The sequence below is a fragment of the Vulpes lagopus genome, chromosome 2, assembly GCF_018345385.1.
Source record: "Vulpes lagopus strain Blue_001 chromosome 2, ASM1834538v1, whole genome shotgun sequence".
NCBI lineage: Eukaryota > Metazoa > Chordata > Mammalia > Carnivora > Canidae > Vulpes > Vulpes lagopus.
Window position 1 is genome coordinate 42,511,534 of NC_054825.1, and position 19,120 is coordinate 42,530,653.

The following is a 19,120-nucleotide window of genomic DNA, read 5'->3' on the forward strand; positions in this document are numbered from 1 at the left end:
GTTCTATATGCTAAGTTCTTCTCTTACCATCAGCCCTACAAAGTAGATGTTACTATTTCCTCATTTCAGATGAGGAAATTGAAGCTTAGGGATGCTAAATAGCTGAACTACAATCATACAGGTGGGCAATGACATGGCTATCATCTGAATCAAAATCTGGTTGATCCCTCAAAGTTAAGTATTTTTCCTACTATATTACTCTGCTTCCTATGTCCACTTTACAAATGTAATTTTCAGAAATAAATGCCATAGTAAAAATAATGGTCCCTGGGTGGCGCAGTGGTTTGGCGCTTGCCTTTGGCCCAGGACGCGATCCTGGAGACCCGGGATCGAATCCCACATCAGGCTCCCGGTGCATGGAGCCTGCTTCTCCCTCTGCCTATGTCTCTGCCTCTCTCTCTCTCTGTGACTATCATAAATAAATAAAAATTTTAAAAAAATTAAAAAAAAAAAAAGGCTTTTTTTTTTTTTTTTTTTTTTTTTTTTAATTTTTAGAGGTGCCTGGGTGGCTCAGTTGGTGAAGCAGTTAAGCATCTGCCTTCAGCTCAGGTAGTGATCCCGGGTCCTGGGATGGAGTCCCACATTTGGCTCCCTGCTCAGTAGGAAGTCTGCTTCTCCCTCTCCCTCTGCCCCTCCCTCCTGCTTGGGCTCTCTATCTCTCTTGCTCACTCTTTCTCTCAAATAAAGAATAAAATCTTTGGGAAAAAAAAAAGGTGTTTTCAAAAAATTTTAAGTAATCTCTACACCCAATGTGGGGTTTGAACTTACAACCCCAACATCAAGAGTCACACGCTCTACTGACTGAACCAGCTAGGCGCCCCAGTTGATGTGTATTTTTTAAAGAAATGCCATACAATCAGTAATATTTAGTGTATCTTTTACTGAGGGCAACATGAAAGAAATTTTGATGCAAAAAGAAAGATAGGCTGACATATTAGGCTGAGAGTATACTATAGTAAATAAGCAATAATTCTTGCATCTTATAGGATGCTTCATAAAATATAAAAGAATGGGAAAAGTACAATAAGCTGTTTGAGTATAATTCCAATTGGAAAATGGTATCCAAGATGGTCGCTTGGGTAAACTTCAGTATGTTCTCCCCAACACACAAATCATAGAAGGCTTCTAGAACTTAGAATGGAAGTTTTTTCCTTATAAAATGTATTTTCAACCACATGTGGATTGTTATGATGAGCTTCCCAAAAGAACATATCAGAGCATTTCTCCCACAGTATTACTTGAACCTTTTTGCCTCTATTTCCAAGTACACTAACTGATCTTGGAATAATTTTTCCTTACTATAACCTGTTGAAGGAAAAAGACAAAGAAGGGAGATGAGAAACTAGGCGAAAGAATGCCTTGATATTATATGCCACTGATTTCCAAACAGGTCTGAGTTGGTCAGAGGTCCACAAGGATCTTGCTAGTGCTGTGCATGTGGTTGTCCAACTCATGCCACTCACCTCTCTCCTGACTTCATGGGAGAACAGCAATGAAAAGTCCTTACCTAGCCCCAGGCTTTGCTTTTGAGGAGAAAAGAAACTATGAGACACTCAAGGAAAGCAGACAGATCAAAAGTCACTGGGTACTCAAGGAAGGAGAGTGAAGATGATCGGAAAACTGAAGAACCTTTGCACTGGCAGGCACATTCGAGGGAACTCAGTCCTGTCCTCTTTGTGCCGTCGGATTCCTCTTCACCACAGCTCTGAGAGATGGCCCTCCAGCCTCGGCCTAAACACTCCTAGTAATAGTACTTCTTTGAGCCTGCCTGTTCTAAGACAGATATCTGAGATTTATCCTCGATTCTTCACATCATTTTCATATCAAATTAACCACTAAGCCTTATGCATTTTGCCTCTTAAATCTGTTTACTGTTCCCCCTCACGCTATCTTAGGTGAGGCCTTTCTCATCTCATACGTGGTCCCACCAAAGTACACAACTACCAGACTTCAGGCTACCAAATACTTAATACTTCAGCTCTAATCCATCCTCTCATGCCAGCCTGTAAAGTGGATGTTTTAAAACACCAATGTAATCACATTTTTCCTCTGCTTAAAACCTCTTGATCGGTTACTATCACAAAGAGCAAAAAAAGCCTAAGATTTTAGCTTGAAACGCACGATCTTGCCTAACTTCAGTTCATATTTTAGCAAGACTAAATGGCTGTGGTATCCAAATGCACCATGCTTTTGCTTATGCTGTTGCCTTGGGTTGGAGCACTTTCTTCCCTCTGCCAACTGATAAATCAGTTCAGGAACTATTTTCAGGAAGGCATCTTTGACACTCTCTCCTGTGTGATATAAAACACATTCCACGGGTATTTCTATCAGTGCAGTTATTATATAATACTGAAATTCTCGAGGTGAGTCCCTCAAGGCAGGGACCATGGCACAGGACTTATGGTAGCAGGTGTTCAATATATGCCTAGTCAACACCAGGACTTTTTCTGAGGTGAATTAAAATTTATGGCTTCACACCTAGTATTGTATGGAAGCTGAATCACTATGTTGTGCACTGGAAGCTAGTGTCACATTGTATGGTAACTAACTGGAATTTAGATTTAAAAAAAAATTTAAGAGAGAGACAGAATGCAAGCAGGAGGAGAGGCAGAGGGAGAAAGGGAAGCAGACTCTCCACTGAGCAGGGAGCCTGATGCAGGGCTCAATCCCAGGACCCTGGGATCATGACCTCAGCTGAAGGCAGGCAGATGCTTAACCAACTGAGCCATCCAGGTGCGCTGTAACTGGAATTTAAACAAATAAAAACCAGAAAAAAAGAAAATTTATGGCTCCAATTGTCCAACTTTTGCTTCCTGCGCAATAAAAACCGTCTCTCCAGGGAAATGCAGTATTCGGATACTGCATAAAAAGGCAAAGTTTAAATACTATTTACATGACATTTTCTACTTACCTAAATTGCTATAGGTTGCACTACAGGGATTCAGGTCGACAGTATCTGAAACATCTTCTTTTTCCTCTTCTCTTTCCAGTTCAGGTGGGGGCGATGCTGCTGTGATAGAAGTGCAGCCTCCATCATCTTGCTTCACAGCAACAGATCTTGAATCCCGAGGAGAAAGATCCTCTGTCACTTCATGGGTCTTGTGACTGAAACAAATCAGACTGTGGTCACAAGTAGCATTCAAAGGTCTTGCTAAAATTTAGATTTATGGAAGACATCTACTTGCCATAAATGCAAATAACTAGCCCTAGAGTCACAGCAATGGGTCATAAGGCCTAAAATACTTGTCTGAATATAGTGTAGTCCTTCAGGCAGGCTGACCCTTCTATTTGACATATTGAGAATCCAGTTTGGTAGAGAAGGTACGGTAAACTCAGAGGGAAGCTTGAGAGTAAGAAGGTAAGATTTTTTTTTTTTTTTTTAAGGCAGGAGCTGGTGATGGTAGTGATGGAGAAAGCTGAATGCTTAACTTGTTAAAAAGAAAATACAGGGATCCCTGGGTGGCGCAGCGGTTTGGCGCCTGCCTTTGGCCCAGGGCACGATCCTGGAGACCCGGGATCCAGTCCCACGTCGGGCTCCCGGTGCATGGAGCCTGCTTCTCCCTCTGCCTGTGTCTCTGCCTCTCTCTCTCTCTCTATCATGAATAAATAATAAAAAAAAAAATTTTTTTTCAAAAAAAAATAAAGTATTTAGTAAAGGATCAGGAATAAAGGTGAGATTAGACTAAATAAGGAAGTTAAGCAATTGTTTTAGTAGGTAAACTGAGGCCAGGAAAGTCTTGTTGCCAGGAGGACAGAAGCATCAACCTTTGCCTGCCTGCATGCAGCAAAGTAAATGGAAATGAAAGTTCTGCATTCTAGTTATTATCTACTAAAATGAATTTGAAAGATCCTGTGGGCTCCATACCACAATGCGGCGTCCAATGTGTTTCCAACCTTGTTTCACTGTTGCCTGCTTGCTCATTTGCTTATAGCTATTTCTTCCAATCTTCCCCACTTCCCATCCTGCCTAAACTGTCAATTCTGTTGCTATAAGTATGAAGGGATGGAATGGTCATTAAATGTTGGTAGAAAAAACTAGCCTAGTTAGAAAATCTCATTGGGCTAGCCAATAAAATAAATTCAAAATCAGGCATCTTTTTTTTTTTTTTTTTTAAATCAGGCATCTTTAATGGTTTCTGAAAGTGTTCTTAGACTGTCATATGCTCACCAACCCTTCTTCTTGCGAAGCAAACATACTATTACATGTTATTTCTGGATTTTCATGTGGCAGTAAATCATGGTGACATTTACAAGTTTCTTGAAAAGAGGTACTTTGTTTGATCATGTGTCATTACAACATATATCACCCATGGATTTAAGGGAGTAGATCTGAAGAAGGAGTACCTTCTTATCAATCTTTCATTATGGAAATTATGCATGTGTCTGAACAGAAGCCTTGAAGTCTGCTGGATCTACAACTTCAAAAAATACTTTTTCAAAGCTGGCAAAGCCAGAGGTTTCTCTATACTGAAAATAAGCAATGAGCTAGAAGTTCCTTTACGGTATCTGGCTCTCCAAGACAGTGGTAAGGTGGAAAGGAACCACTCCACTAACAGCCAGGAGGGTGGTTTATGTAAAGGAGGCCTCACACAGTAAAGCATACTGCCTCTGGGTCATCAACCCAAAAGAAAGGCTCCAAACAAAACTGGTTTCTCATAATATGGAGCATTGTAAGATCAAGGTAAGAAGGGGCCTTTCCTTCCATGCATTAGCAAAGACAAAATAAAGTGACACTGCTGAGACCCTCTCTGACACCATTTAGTGTCAAGATTGTAGATCACTGAGTAATTATCAACATGCTTTCAGGAGAAGGAAAATGATCTTAACTGGGCAAAAGTTAATGTAGGCCATTTCTGATTTCAAAGTACAAGTACATATATAAAGTGACATTCTCTTATTTTAGAGTCAATCGAAGAGGTTTCCTAAAATGCTATTTTTAGGCTCCTAACCTCTCCAGACTTGCTCTTGCCTTTTCTCTTGCCCCAGTCTCATTATTACTAAAAGAAAGCTCTCTTTTCCATTATCAAAAGGGATTGGTAAAGGTTGGTTCAGAAGCCAGGACTCTGCCCCTCCTTGTCTGTTTTCCTCCCAAGGGATGGGCTATTTACAGTGCCTCCGCTGCCGCGAAAACCACGGAAAGAGTCGCTGCTCTTAAACCACGAGGAATTCCCTGGGCCTACTCCCCACATACACGAAGCATGGCTCTGTGCTCCTGATGGCTTCCGAGAACAAAACACGATGCTAAAAAGCAAGAAATGTTAAAGACTCACCCACTGTACTCACTCATACAATTCCCCATTAAAGGATATTCCACAGGGCCTTCTTCGGTCTGTTAATCATGTTCTGAAGCTCTGAGGTACCAGAGATCCCACTGAGCTCAGGATGACTACAAGGTGGGTAAGATACTAGCTCCGAATTCTGCACCTTAATATCAGCCACTGCACCTTGACCTTTACCTTACGGGTTTGGTCTGGGAAATGTGCCAAACTACCTCTGGGGAGCGAAGCAAAGTGAAAACTAGTTTTATTAACTCTTTGAGGATCAGGGCAGCACAACCTACATTCCACATAAAGATTCGTTTTCATAAGCACATTTTAAATAAGTACACTGGTATATTAAGTCACCAATTAAAATAATCACCAACTATAAAGCACCATGCAAAGAGAGCTGATGAAAGTAAAATCACAAGGAATTGCAAATGGATGCTAAGATGTTTAATAAGCAGTGACATCAGAGTCTAAAAGGAAGAATTTAAAAAAAAAACACATATGTCATGTCTTGATGCTTGAGGGAGGAACAGCTCTTTGTATGATGAAAATGGTAAAAGAGAGATGGGAAAGGGAGAGGCTTTGAGGGTTCAAGCTTAGATGTGGTAACATGCTATGACTAAAAAATGAGAAAGAATTGAGAACAGCACCAGAAAAGGTTGACTCAGTTACTACGTATCAATAGACAAGTTGTCTAGGAAGAAAGAAGGAAGTAAAATCTGACAATTTATCTAAGGCATATTAATTTTATAAGAGAATATAACTTTTAACCATTTTTTGTTTCATATTTAGATATGAAGTCAGAAAACCCTCCCAAATAGTAAAATGACACTTTCCAAATACAGACTTTCTCTCCTAACAAACTGGGCTCACCACCAATATTTCATCTAGAAATATTTTTTTTTCAGACACCACTAATTTTAATATATATCCTGATTTTCATCTAGAAATATTTAAGATAATGGAGAAAACACCAAAAATGGGAAGCAGAGAACCAGGTTCTGATTCCCTATTACTTGATCATCTGTACAAACAAACATCAGGAAGGATATAATGAGCAAAACGAAAATTTCCCCTATTTCATCCATGAGACAGGTTAAAAAAAAAAATCTTTAAAAAGAAATGACGAGAAAGCTACTAGAATTTCTAATACACTATATCTTAGTATACCTTGAAATAAAAAAATATAACAAGGATAACTATATATTTTTTTTCAGGTAAGTACAATTTGATATTCATTGCTACAAAACAGAACTATTAACTGATAAATGGCCCACAAAGAAGAAGTTGTGGCTTTTCTTTTTCTACTGGTTAAAATAATATTGAAACAATCCCCAGCTCTCTAGCGGTAGGTAGGATGTCTAAGTAACTATGGCGTTGACATCGAGGTCCCTAATTGTCAGGCTGGGTCAAATGGTGACTTAGCCTGCTCTTCTCCAGGAGCATCCACTCTGTTTTCATTATGGAAAACAACACAAGTTTGCCTGGAGCTCAAACACTTCAATCGACTTTTTCATTAATGACCAGTTTATAATTGAGATTTGGAATATCTGACCCAACACTTAAAATATCACATCATGATCTCCACAAAGACATCTCATTTTCCAAATGTGGAGAATGAACTTAAGGTATTCAATGGAAACCGTAACATGGTTACAGGTTGGTCTGTTATACAAACGAATCCCTTGGTAAGGTTATCTCTTTTCAGTCTGCAACATTCATACATAATTCAAAGCTGCACAAGCAATCTCCTGTGGGAAGCTCCCTTGGCTTACCCAGGTGGTAGGTTTAATCATTACACCATCAAATAAAAATGATCTTTTTTTTTTCCTGGGAAATTCATTCCAGACAGATTTTTGTAAAAATTCTGTTAAATGTCTGAATGTACTTTTTAAAAAGGCAAATCAAATTCCGCATTAGCGTCCTTTATGCATCCAAGTATTTCCACAATTTCAACTTTATCTTCAAACCCAACCACTTCCATTTAGCTTCAGAAGGGACAGTAAATGAAATCAAGCTTCTACAGAGACTATCTGCCTCTTTGGGCAAACGTTATTCTAAATTCCCATTTGCTAGCTCTCTTTGGCAATGACATGTGTCTCTATTTGCTCAAGACAGTCAATTAACAAATGTGCGATTTTCAAAACCTGTTTTTACCCCTAAAATTCAGATCAAAGCATATCAGAAACAGCATATCACAATTTTGTTAACTGTCTTCAGAGCTGCATATTTCTGGGGTTGCTGGGGATGATGGACATTTGCAGAAATGGAATATATACCAACACATGTGGAGAGTTCAAACTTATCAAATCTCACACCTTTAATCTATCAGAAGGAGGAAAATCTCCATCTCTTCCTGTCTCTATAACCCCCGCCAATGTGACATTTCGTAATCCTATCTTAGTTTCCAGGTCATCAACTTGATTTTGCTACATTTTCCAATTTCTGGCATTCTCAGGTAGAAAAGTGTCCTGTCCACTGATCACTATCTTAGTGTCTCCAATTTTCCACTAAGCCTTCTGTAGTCTTCCACTGAAAACTTCAAACTTCTTCTCCTGAATAGAGATTAACCTTTAACTGAGATCTCATGAGTTCTTCCTAACATGTCTGCCAGAGGCTGGTCAAACAAAGGTGCTCTTACTGGTGTGAATGAAGTGGCAAGGTCTTGGAATGGGGAAGACTGGCAGCCATGTGCAAGGTCTTGAATAGACTCTAATTTTCAGACATTGCATGGTTTCACTTTTTTTCTTTTTAAAACAGATACGAGTAGCAAATTAAAAATGTCTTTAAGGCACCAGACTGTAAGACAGCAAAGCAGATAAAAACACAGGCCACTGTAAATCACTGTCATCTTCATAATACTAAGAAAAATTACAGTTTTAAAATCCTATGAAATTCAAAGTCAGAATGGTATCTGTGCTAATTAACAGAAAAGATAAACCAATCTTGGAAAAGAGCAATAAAAGAAGGCTTTCTCAATAAGAGAGTTACAGGAAGAGCTTCTCATCATCATTTAGGCCTTGGCTCACTTCTAAAGAATGGTATGAGATCCTGATGTATATTTCCTGAAAACGCAAGATTTAGGAGAAAATACAAGCCTCTCCAAGAGGGACTACCCAAGGGAGGATCTGGGCCCTTGACTTTTTAGGCATGCCCAGAAGCACTGGAGAAGCAAGTCACTATACCTTTTCCACTTTCCTCTTATCTCCCCCAACTGCCTGTCTGCCCTTGGGGTCAGGGGAGGGAGTCATTTGCCTCAGGTAACACAACTGGTAAAGCTGAGATTAAAACCCAGCAGTGGGCAGCCCGGGTGGCCCAGCGGTTTAGCGCTGCCTTCAGCCCAGGGCGTGACACTGGAGGCCTGGGATCGAGTCCCACGAGTCCCACGTGGGGCTCCCTGCATGGAGCCTGCTCCTCCCTCTGCCTGTGTCTCTGCCTCTCTTTCTCTCCATGTGTCTCATGAATAAATAAATAAAATCTTTAAAAACAAAAACCCAGCAGTTTAGATCTAGGATCCATGCTCTAAAAAGATATACTATTCTGCTTCTCAGTTTATCGATGAGGTAACCAGGAGCAGAGCTCGCCCAAGACGATAGAACTAATAAATGGTGAAAGCAGGATTCAAATCCAGGTCTGAGTGATCTCGAAGTCAATGTTCTAAAATACTATGTCAATTGTTATCAGGCTTTAACGTGCCTAAGAATTACCTTGCGAATTAGCAAAGATGCAGACTTGCGGCTCCCACTCCCCAGGGACGGATTTAACAGCTCTGGAGGACAGCCCAGGAATCAGAATTTATACAAACACTCCAGGAGATTCTGACACAGTTGGTCCTTGGGCCACACTCTGAGAAAGTATATTTACGTCCCCTTCCCCAGGAGAACAGGGCAAGAAGTATAAAAAGGATCAAGATGCAAAAAGTAAGAAAATTTTAAGTTATGAGCATCACTGCTCAGAAGTGATATAGCCCAGAAGTGACATAAAGGGAAATAAAATAATTTAAATAGTTACAGATGAGAGATTCACAATGGGCTATTAAAAAAGGGTGTGTGTGTGTGCTGTTTTGAAACTAATCCTTACCTTCTGGGATTTATTCTTTGAATACAATTATACAAACTCACACAATGTTAGAAAATAAGGATTTGGTCTAGTATGACACTGACGATTTTTATTTGAAGCCCTGGCTGGATAAAGTTATCTCTGACAGTAAGCAGCGGCATCTGTGACAGCAGCGATAGGCTGAGAGTCCCGACAGGCAGCGCCACCTCAATTCCCTAGTATCAACAGAGGACGGGATGAGCACGAAGGGCAGACCCCTCTGACTGAGAAAGCTGCTACCAGCAGGGGACCTCAGACCTGTATCCTCTACTTAGCTGGCCACGGTTCTCCTCCTAGAATCTCTGTATTGTTCCACTGTTCCTCTGTTCTACATCCTTGTGACCCATCAAGGTCGCATCTGAACTACCTACGGGTCTTCAAGGCCTTGTACAATGAGGCTGCAATGTACGTTTCCAGCCTTATTCCAAACTTTTCAAAACACAAACCCAATGTATGTCCACACTGTAACTCCCTGTCTCTTGGACACACCATATTCCCCATCTTTGCTGAAGCTACTTTCCCTCCTAGAGCAGCGTCCCTTCTTCTCTCCATCCATTTCAGACCCAGACAGTCATTAAAGACTCCTCAGGCCTCATGCTGCCCAAGAGGTCTTTGTGCCCGCAGGGACTCTTCCTTCTCTGAACACCCACAGCAGGTGTTCTGGGTGAACGTTTGTGTCTCCCCTCCCCGAATTCATATGTTGAAGCTTGAAACCCCAGTGTGGCTATATTGGGAGATGGGGCCTCTAAGGAAATAATTAAGATGAAATGAGGTGATAAGGTTGGGACCCTGTCAGATAGGACTGCTATACTGACGACAAAAGATACTACAGAGCTTGATGTGTCTCCCTTCCTGTACACAATTCACCAAGGAAAGTGAGGACATAGCGAGGATGTGGCCGTTCTGTAAGCTAAGAAGAGAGCCCTCACCAGAAACCAATTCAACTGGAACTTTGACCTTGGACTTCTGGCCTCCAGAACTGTGAGCAAATATATTTTTGTTGTTTAAGTCTGTGGTATTTTATTTATGGTAACCTGAGTAGACTCCTACAAAGAGACTGAGAATTACAGCAAACACTCAGTAAATAGCTGTTGAATGAATCGAATCAGGTGGGATCTAAAGAGCAAAACACCCGAGGATGTCACTTAAGGATCTGGATCCACACTCCTCCCAGTAAAACTTTGTCCTGTACCACTATGGAGAATGGGGTCAGGACAGGTTCCAATGTGGAGCAGAACATCTCCCTGATGCAGACTGGAGCTCCATCCATGTGCCAGCAGCACAGAAAGGAGTGGGGGTGGGGAGCTGATCAGCGTGCATTGCTGTCCTCGTGTTGTGTTTTTTGGCAAGCCTTTCTCCCTGCTGCTAACAAATCACCATTATAGAAGCACCATATAAGAACCAACTGCTTGTGATGGAATTAAACCTTTAAATATTACCTGATAACTCTAATCAATACTGTACTGCAGTTATGCTAAATAATCACTGGCTGAAACTGTGGCCTAGAGGTCTGAATACAGGCCTGGAAATTAGAAACTCAAATTTCATCGCAGCACTGCCACCACGGCTACTCTGCCCCTGCCTCCCATCCATCTATAAAATGAGTATAGTGACATTTATAGGAGTATGTATTAATTAGGAAATCACTTAAAGTGCTCTGAAGAGAATGAACAACTATGTTCAACTATGCCAATGCTGAGTACCTTAAAACTGCCTGACAGCTCAATGAATCAGTACCTATCCCTTACTGGTCACAGACGTACCACCTTCTTGCACTCAGGCCGACTTTATAAAAGACATGGCAGGTTCAGCAATCACCAGCAAGAATCAGTGTTATGCACTTAAGAGTTTTCCATTAGAATGCTATGGTATATACATTTGAGGTTACTCAATGTCTATTTGTATTGGACGTGCTTTTCACACTAGGTTATTTAGGAACTGCTATGTGGCAGTAGCTAAGAAAGTAAGTGGGGTCTTCATTTTAGAGATGGGAAACTAGGAAGCCTATTAACAAAGCTGTCCTTGAAATCTCCTAAGATAGCCAGGTGGCTAGTCCAAAACATCTAGAAGAGTGTAAAAACTTAGAAAGGTAACCTGGAATTCTGTTCCGATGAAATAAAAATGGTAAAGATAACAAGTGAAGCCCCTTTCAAACAAAATCCCAACAAATAACCTATTGGTGATAAATTGATAACCCGTGAGTTGTAAATATTTAAGAATAATAAATGGTCTTTTAAAGCTAAAAAAAAAAAAACAAAAAAAAACACAAAACACTTAGGGGCCAAACACCTCTGAGGTCGAAGTCTGGCTCTGCAACCTCCTGGCATAGCAGTGCTGGGAATGTTGATGAGCCTTTGTTTCTCAGTGCCCTATAAAATAGGAAGGATGCACTGTCATAGATATTGGGACAACTGAGATAATGTGGGTGAAAGTGTTTTAAGAATTATATAGTAAGATCCTGGAGTTTAACTTCAGATACATTAGGAGAACAAGGAAACAAAACTGACCCCAAAGGTGGGGGAAGTCTCAGCTGGAATATTCACTTTGGAATATATTTATTATGAGACTCTAAGCAAGTGGCTTACTTCTCTGGAGTTTTATCATCTTCCATAAGGGAAAGGAATGTAAAGCTGTCTGAAGACCACCCCATCATGGTGTGCACAAACATAACCATTCTGCATCATTCTGTGATTAGGACAAAGAGATTTATCAGCTCTTTGTAAAACATGATTATTTAAAATTTCAATAGTAAGGGCTTTATGAACTCAATCTAACTTTAGGAACAGTGTGTCAGCAAATGCAGATGTGATCTTTATAAATGCTTATAGTCCAGAAGCTTCTTTACAGGAAGGAATATGTGATCAGGAGATCAAGCAGCTACTTTCAGCTTCTGTCTTCAATTTTTTTTTAAATCCTTATGAGAAATAGGAATTTGATTTTCAGAGGCCAGTCTGGTCCTAAGCATGAAAAAATGACTTTGATAGGATTCTCTTAGTAGAGATCAAGCAAATTAAGGTATAACTGGAGCATAAGCATTAAAAATATGTCGAGTTTCTAACTAAACTTTATAGAGAGAAAGACATTCCATTCTACCACAGTCTAAAAAGTGCTTACTTTTCCTCATACTATATGCACATACATACATGTACATAGAGAGACCCCGGCTCTGGGTACTTCAGTGAATTGCAAACCTGTGTAGTGTTTGGATAGAATGGATACCAGCCACCAACATGCCTGATAACCACAGGCCAATCAGATATTTGAGCTTAGTTCAGAGACTTGGCCAACTTTTTCTGGGAAGAGTCAGTAATAAATATTTTAGGCTGTATAGGCCATATGGTGTCTGCTGCACCTAACCTTGCTGTTAGAAGCGCAAAAAGTAGCCATAGACAACATACACACGAATGAGTGTGGCTGTTTTCCAATAAAACTTCATTTAGAGAAAACAGGTGACAGGTTGGATTTGACCTGTAGGCCACAGTTCTCCCAACTTTTGGTCTATATCCCTGAATCCTGAAGTGGATTAGAAGACTCCTAGGATTGACTCCTGGGTTATTGAGGAATACAGCTTAGTTCTAAGGACTCTAAGATCAAAAGATCTTGGAATGATAAAGGGAGGGCTTATACAGATGAAGGGTAGTCCTAAGGGATCAAAGGTATGCCAAATCTTATCTGCCTGTCCAAAACAGAAGTTGGCAGAGGTTTGGACAAAATCCCAGCAGTAAGAGGCATAGTTGAATTCTTGAGATGTTTCTGGGAGTCCTAGAGAAATCAGACTTACATGATACGCAGAAACATATGCTGGGGGTCTTTGCTAATTAGGAACATGATGTTCAGGGCTGATGATGCCAGAAAGGTTAGCCAAAAAAGGCCATTATATGGGCAAATGAGATCCTTAACTTTGGCTGGGAGTATTAGTTATTTTGAGTGAGTTACAGTTATTTTCTTAGGCATTGCTAAGGTTTTCTAATTGATCAGAAAAAAATTTTTGAGCTAAATTTTTAAGGACTTGTGATTGGCAATAGATACTGCCTACCAATTATAGAATAAAGATGGTTTTAGTCAACAATAAATTTACCACACAGCTTATTGAAAAGGCTACTAAAAAGACATACTTCAGGAAGAAGGAAATTGTATCCAGAAAGGAAGAGTTAAATAAGATGGAATAGTGTAAAAAAAAAAAAAAAGTGATAAACATATGAAAAAATCTAAAATAAAAAAGGATGATGTGACAGGGAATGACCAAGGGGAAGTCTCTTAAGAATGGGCAGTCAGTGAAGAATCTTCTGAGGAAGTGACATTTAAATTGATACTGAACGGGGTGCCTTGGAGACTCAGTTAAGTGTCCAATTCTTAACTTCAGCTCAAGTCATGATCTCAGGGTCATGAGATCGAGCTCCAGGTCAGGCTCCGTGCTGGGCAGGGAGCCTGCTTGGGACTTTCTCTCCCTCTCCCTCTGTCCCCTACCTCCTGCTCTCTCTCTTAGATGGAGAGAGAACTGAATGACAAGGAGCCTGCCATACAAAGATCTGAAGAAAGCATTCCAGAGAGAGAGAACAGCTGATAAAAAAAGGATTATGTTTGAAGAGCAGAAAGAAAGAAAACTGTATTGTGAGAAGTTCATGAACAAGGGGATGAGTAGGAGATAGGTTGAACAGGTAGGCAGAGGTTGTATTATGTATGAACTTCCTTTACTGTGGGATCTGATTTGATCTATACTAGAGAGATTAGATTAGAAGGGGCAAGAGAGGGCAGCCCGGGTGGCTCAGTGGTTTAGCGTTGCCTTTGGCCCTGGGTGTGATCCATGGGGATTGAGTCCCATGTCAGGCCCCCTGCATGGGGCCTGCTTCTCCCTCTGCCTGTGTCTCTGCCTTTCTCTCTGTGCGTCTCTCATGAATAAATAAATAAAATCTTAAAAAAAAAAAAAAGAAGGGGCAAGAGATTAAAGCAGGGAGATCAATCAGGAAAATACTTTTCCTAAATGGAGAAGGAAAATCAAATGAGATGATGGTGGTATGATTGCTGATATTTTGCATGTGGGGAGTGAGGGGAAAAGAAGCACTAAGGATGATTCCTAGTTTTCTGGAGTAACTGGATGGATGGTGGGACCATTTACCAAGAAGGGAAGACTTGGGATAGAACAGATTTGTAGGGAAAAATAGAGTCTTGTTTTGGATAGGTTTCATTTGAGACATGCTCCATTTCATGTTCATGTGGAAATGCCAAATGGGTAAGTATGTGAATTTTTTTTATGATAGTCACAGAGAGAGAGAGAGAGGCAGAGACACAGGCAGAGGGAGAAGCAGGCTCCATGCACTGGGAGCCTGACGTGGGATTCGATCCCGGGTCTCCAGGATCGCGCCCTGGGCCAAAGGCAAGCGCCAAACCACTGCGCCACCCAGGGATCCCTTAAAGGATTTAATTAATTTATTTGAGAGACAGAGCAGGTGTGTGTGTGTGTGTGTGTGTGAGAGAGAGAGAGAGAGAGCGTGCATGAGCAGAGGAGGGGCAGCGGGAGAAGCCGACTCCCCGCTGAGCAGGGAGCCTGACACGCGGCTTGATTCCGGGACCCCAGGATCATGACATGAGCTGAAGGCAGACGCTTAACTGACCGAGCCGCTAGATGCCCCCCAACTTGCAGTTTCAATGGATCTTCTACTTATGCATAATTTTGTAATACTGTACATTGGGTCATTTGGAAATCACCAGTTCACTGAGTTATGCAGATCTTCCAAATGTTGACACGTTTCATTATATGAACCTTTTTATGCAAATACTGACACCACCAATCCCAGAAAAATCTCTAAGTATTAGGAAGCTGTCAAGGTCATGGTAACAGATAGAGGTTTTTGAAAATTCTTATTTTAATTTGAAAGCCTGAACTTTTCTTATAATTGACAACAAATACTGTCAGTTGTTCTCCTTGAAGTCAGAGGCTTCCTACTATATTCGTTCTTAAGAAAATATCTTCCAAACACTCAAGTCTGAATAGCCAGAGAGGGTCCGCCACTTGTTCTTTCAGGGTAGTCCGTGAAAAAGGCGGCTAGTTCAGCCTTGTAACTCAAACCTTGAACCTCAAACTATTTTTCCTTGTGATGACCACCGTACTCTGGTATGCAATGGAAGTAACTTATGTGTACTTCCCATTTTATCACATGGAATTTTTAAACGGACATAGTCTCAATGGTTGAGATTTAATAGAAGTTACTACTCCATCAAGGACATGCTTAAATGGAACTGTTTTAAAAATATTTGTATAATATTACACCACAGCTTTGAGCTGTGTTAAGGTACACGCACTTTTACCTATTATTGTTTTTGTACCATCAGTGCAAATGTCAACGCAGTGAAAAGAATAATGTCTTATCATGAAAACGGTGACACTGCATTTTGATCCTGCCTTGACCTCATCTGAAGAGCCACCGGTCTATTCATTATCCTTTTCCAGCCATCGGTCTGGAATCTGCTATCATCTTCTCTGTGACTCTGCATATATTGTTCCTTTGCCTACAGTGTCTTTCCCAAGCAGCAGGAAAAATCCTATCTGTCTCTTAAGATCTGGTTTGTATTTCATTTCTGAGAAGTCTCTTCTAAGCGGATCTAATCACTGCCTTTTATGCTCCTGCACCACCACACACATACACTGCTTTAGCATTTACTACATTGAAGGCAGAGGGGCTACTGACATCTTGAAGCACCCAATCGGTGCCAGACCTTGTGCGAAGTCTTTTACGTATTTCACCTTTATATCCCCACACTGGCTCCATGTGAGAGCTGTCCTATCACTACAAACTAACTGCATGTCCTTCTGTACACTGAAGGACCGGACAAATAGCTGAAGTGAGGTCAAACCTAAGCCTGTTATTTCAGTGGTGTGATAATCTTTCCCCCTATATATTGTCCCGATGGCACATATATGGCACAGTTAAGATACTCATTTTTTTCACCTGAAGAAAAATAAATGAATTTAATGACAATCTAATCCCATAATAAAAGGCTTTAAAAGTCCCTTATCTTTTAGGGTCTGGCCTTCAGTTGAGTATTTTTCACATTTTATAGTTTGGATTTGGAATCTTCATTACTTAAAGAAAAACTTGAATTTTCATTTCTTCCAGTAGTGTGTTCCCAGCTGTGGGATGGCAATTTAATGAGTAGACTGCTGTCAAGCTGGAAACACAAATGTTGACATTTGACAGTAACATTTTTCCCTTTCAGAGTTCCTTCAAGTAAATATCAATGGTGTATCCAAGTAAATCAAGCAATTTTTGAGAATGCAAGTGGTGTATATTTTTCAATGAGTATCCATGTTTATTTCAAAACTTTCCAAAAAGTTTTTATTTATTTATTTTTTTTAATTTTTTTTTAAAATTTATTTATGATAGTCACAGAGAGATAGAGAGAGAGGCAGAGACACAGGCAGAGGGAGAAGCAGGCTCCATGCACTGGGAGCCCGACGTGGGATTCGATCCCAGGTCTCCAGGATCGCGCCCTGGGCCAAAGGCAGGCGCCAAACCGCTGCGCCACCCAGGGATCCCTCCAAAAAGTTTTTAAAAAATTATTTAAAACCTCTTTTTCTCCTTAGTCTGAGACATTATGAAATGTGCCAATTCTAGAGTGTCTCTAAGAAAAGCTTAATACCTCAAAAATGCTTTACTTAGACTACAGCACATTATCTCTAGATTCCGAATGGTGGTGAGATCGGTGGCTCTGGAAGTGCAGCCTCAGGGCCAGCAGCCTCAGCAGCACCTGGGGACTGTTTCGAAGTGCAAATGAGCAGGGCCCACCCACAGCACCTCAGAGCAGCTGCATCAGAAACCTTCCGGGTGGGGCCTGGCAACCCCTGCTTTACCAGCTATCGAGTTACTATGATGCCTGGTGAAATCTGAAACCAATGGGGCAAACCAACTGCATTTTTGGATTCATGGATGATATTTAAGGTTTATTTACTTATCTGAGAGAGATCGTGAGTGCACGTGTGGTGCACACGTGGGGCACAGGGAGGGGCTCAGAGGAGAGGGAGAGGAGATGCAGATTCCTCACTGAATGTAAAGCTGGCCTTGGGATCCACCAATCTCAGGCCCTGAGATCATGACCTGAACTGAAACCTAGAGTCAGGCTCTTAACTGACTGAGTCACCCAAGTGCCCCTCATGGAGTTACTTATTAAGAACTGGTAAATTCTGGAAATACGACTGGCTCCTGCGTTAGCAAATCTGTGACAGTATCAGCTGGGTAGTAAAGGGGTCTGCTATGCCAAGGGCCACACACCGTGGCCTGCAGCCAAAACAGAGACTCTCCTTCCACAGGAGAGAGGCCAAATCTCTGCTTGGCTCTGCCTTCCAGGATGCGGGTACACACGCCACAGCCATACTTAACGAGGAGTGAAGCCATTTATTGATCTGTGAGGACTGTCGCACATAAGTAACTCCAACCATGTTCTCTTTAAATTGCTTTCTTCCTAAATAAAACAGTAACCTGCAATACATGGGTTTTATTACTACCGGAGCATGACATTCTATCATCCACCTTCAACCACCAACGGCAACACTCCTCTTCCCAGGAAGGTATTATCACTATTCTACTTGCTTTGCTAGCACGTGGATTTAAGGAAAACAGGAACTTGCTAGCATTTTGGCAACTAATTAGGAGTCACGTAAAAAGCTTATTTTCATAAAGAATATATAAACATTTTTCCTAGAAAAAGTGAAGGCCTTAAGTATTCACTTCATTTTTATTTACACTGTTCTAACAAAAAGCTGCCCTATCATAAGTTTGCTCTCTTTTGAAAAGACAGGGCCAGGCCTGGTAGAGGGGGCTTACTGTAAGACAAGAGGGAGGCCGACTTAGACTCTGATGAAAGAACTACTCAGGGCATAGCTGTGCTTAAAAATACCAAGTACTGGGGCAGCCCGGGTGGCTAAGCAGTTTGGGCGCCGCCTTCAGCTGAGGGCATGATCCTGGTGTCCTGGAATTGAATCCCACGTCGGGCTCCCTGCAGGGAGCCTGCTTCTCCCTCTGCCTGTGTCTCTGCCTCTCTCTCTCTCTCTCTCTCTCGAATGAATAAATAAAATACTAAAACAAAACCAAGTACTGGGTGCCTGACTGGCTCAGTTGGGAGAGCATGTGACACTTGATCTTGGGGTTGTGAGTTCAAGCCCCACATTGGGTGTAGAGGTTACTTAAAAATAAAATCTTAAAAAAGTACTGGGGATATAAGGAAATCATCCCATTTGTTACAAACTCAGGATAATGGTTCTTGTTTTCATGGGCAGTTCGTTAATTTTGCTCACACCACAAACGAGAAACTAAAAACTTAAGTTTCCTAAACATAAGTGTTTATGTGAATGATTACAAGTGAAAAAATAAAAATCGCATGTGTTAACAATGAGACTATAGAGGGATGCATGGGTGGCGCAGCGGTTTAGCGCCTGCCTTTGGCCCAGGGCGCGATCCTGGAGACCCGGGATCGAATCCCACGTCGGGCTCCCAGTGCATGGAGCCTGCTTCTCCCTCTGCCTATGTCTCTGCCTCTCTCTCTCTCTCTCTCTCTCTCTCTCTGTGACTATCATAAATAAATAAAAATTAAAAAAAAAAGGAAAAAAAAACATTTTAAAATATAAAACAAAAAAACAAAACAAAACAAAAAACAATGAGACTATAGGAAGAATAAAAACTCTAGAGTCAGAGAGACCAAGTTTGAATTCTGGCTCAATTGCGAGCTACATAAATCTGCTTAATTCTTAACCTCTCTGGTTT

At 41.1% G+C, this 19,120-nt stretch overlaps 1 protein-coding gene across 1 annotated transcript in view; it reads right to left on the bottom strand.

Annotated features, from left to right (window-relative positions):
* The window catches only part of PEAK1 (pseudopodium enriched atypical kinase 1), a 294,514-nt gene that overhangs the window by 46,045 nt on the left and 229,349 nt on the right, over window positions 1-19,120 (bottom strand). Inside the window, 1 exon segment of the mRNA XM_041739889.1 lies at window positions 2,912-3,105. Coding sequence (XP_041595823.1) covers window positions 2,912-3,105 — 194 coding nt within the window.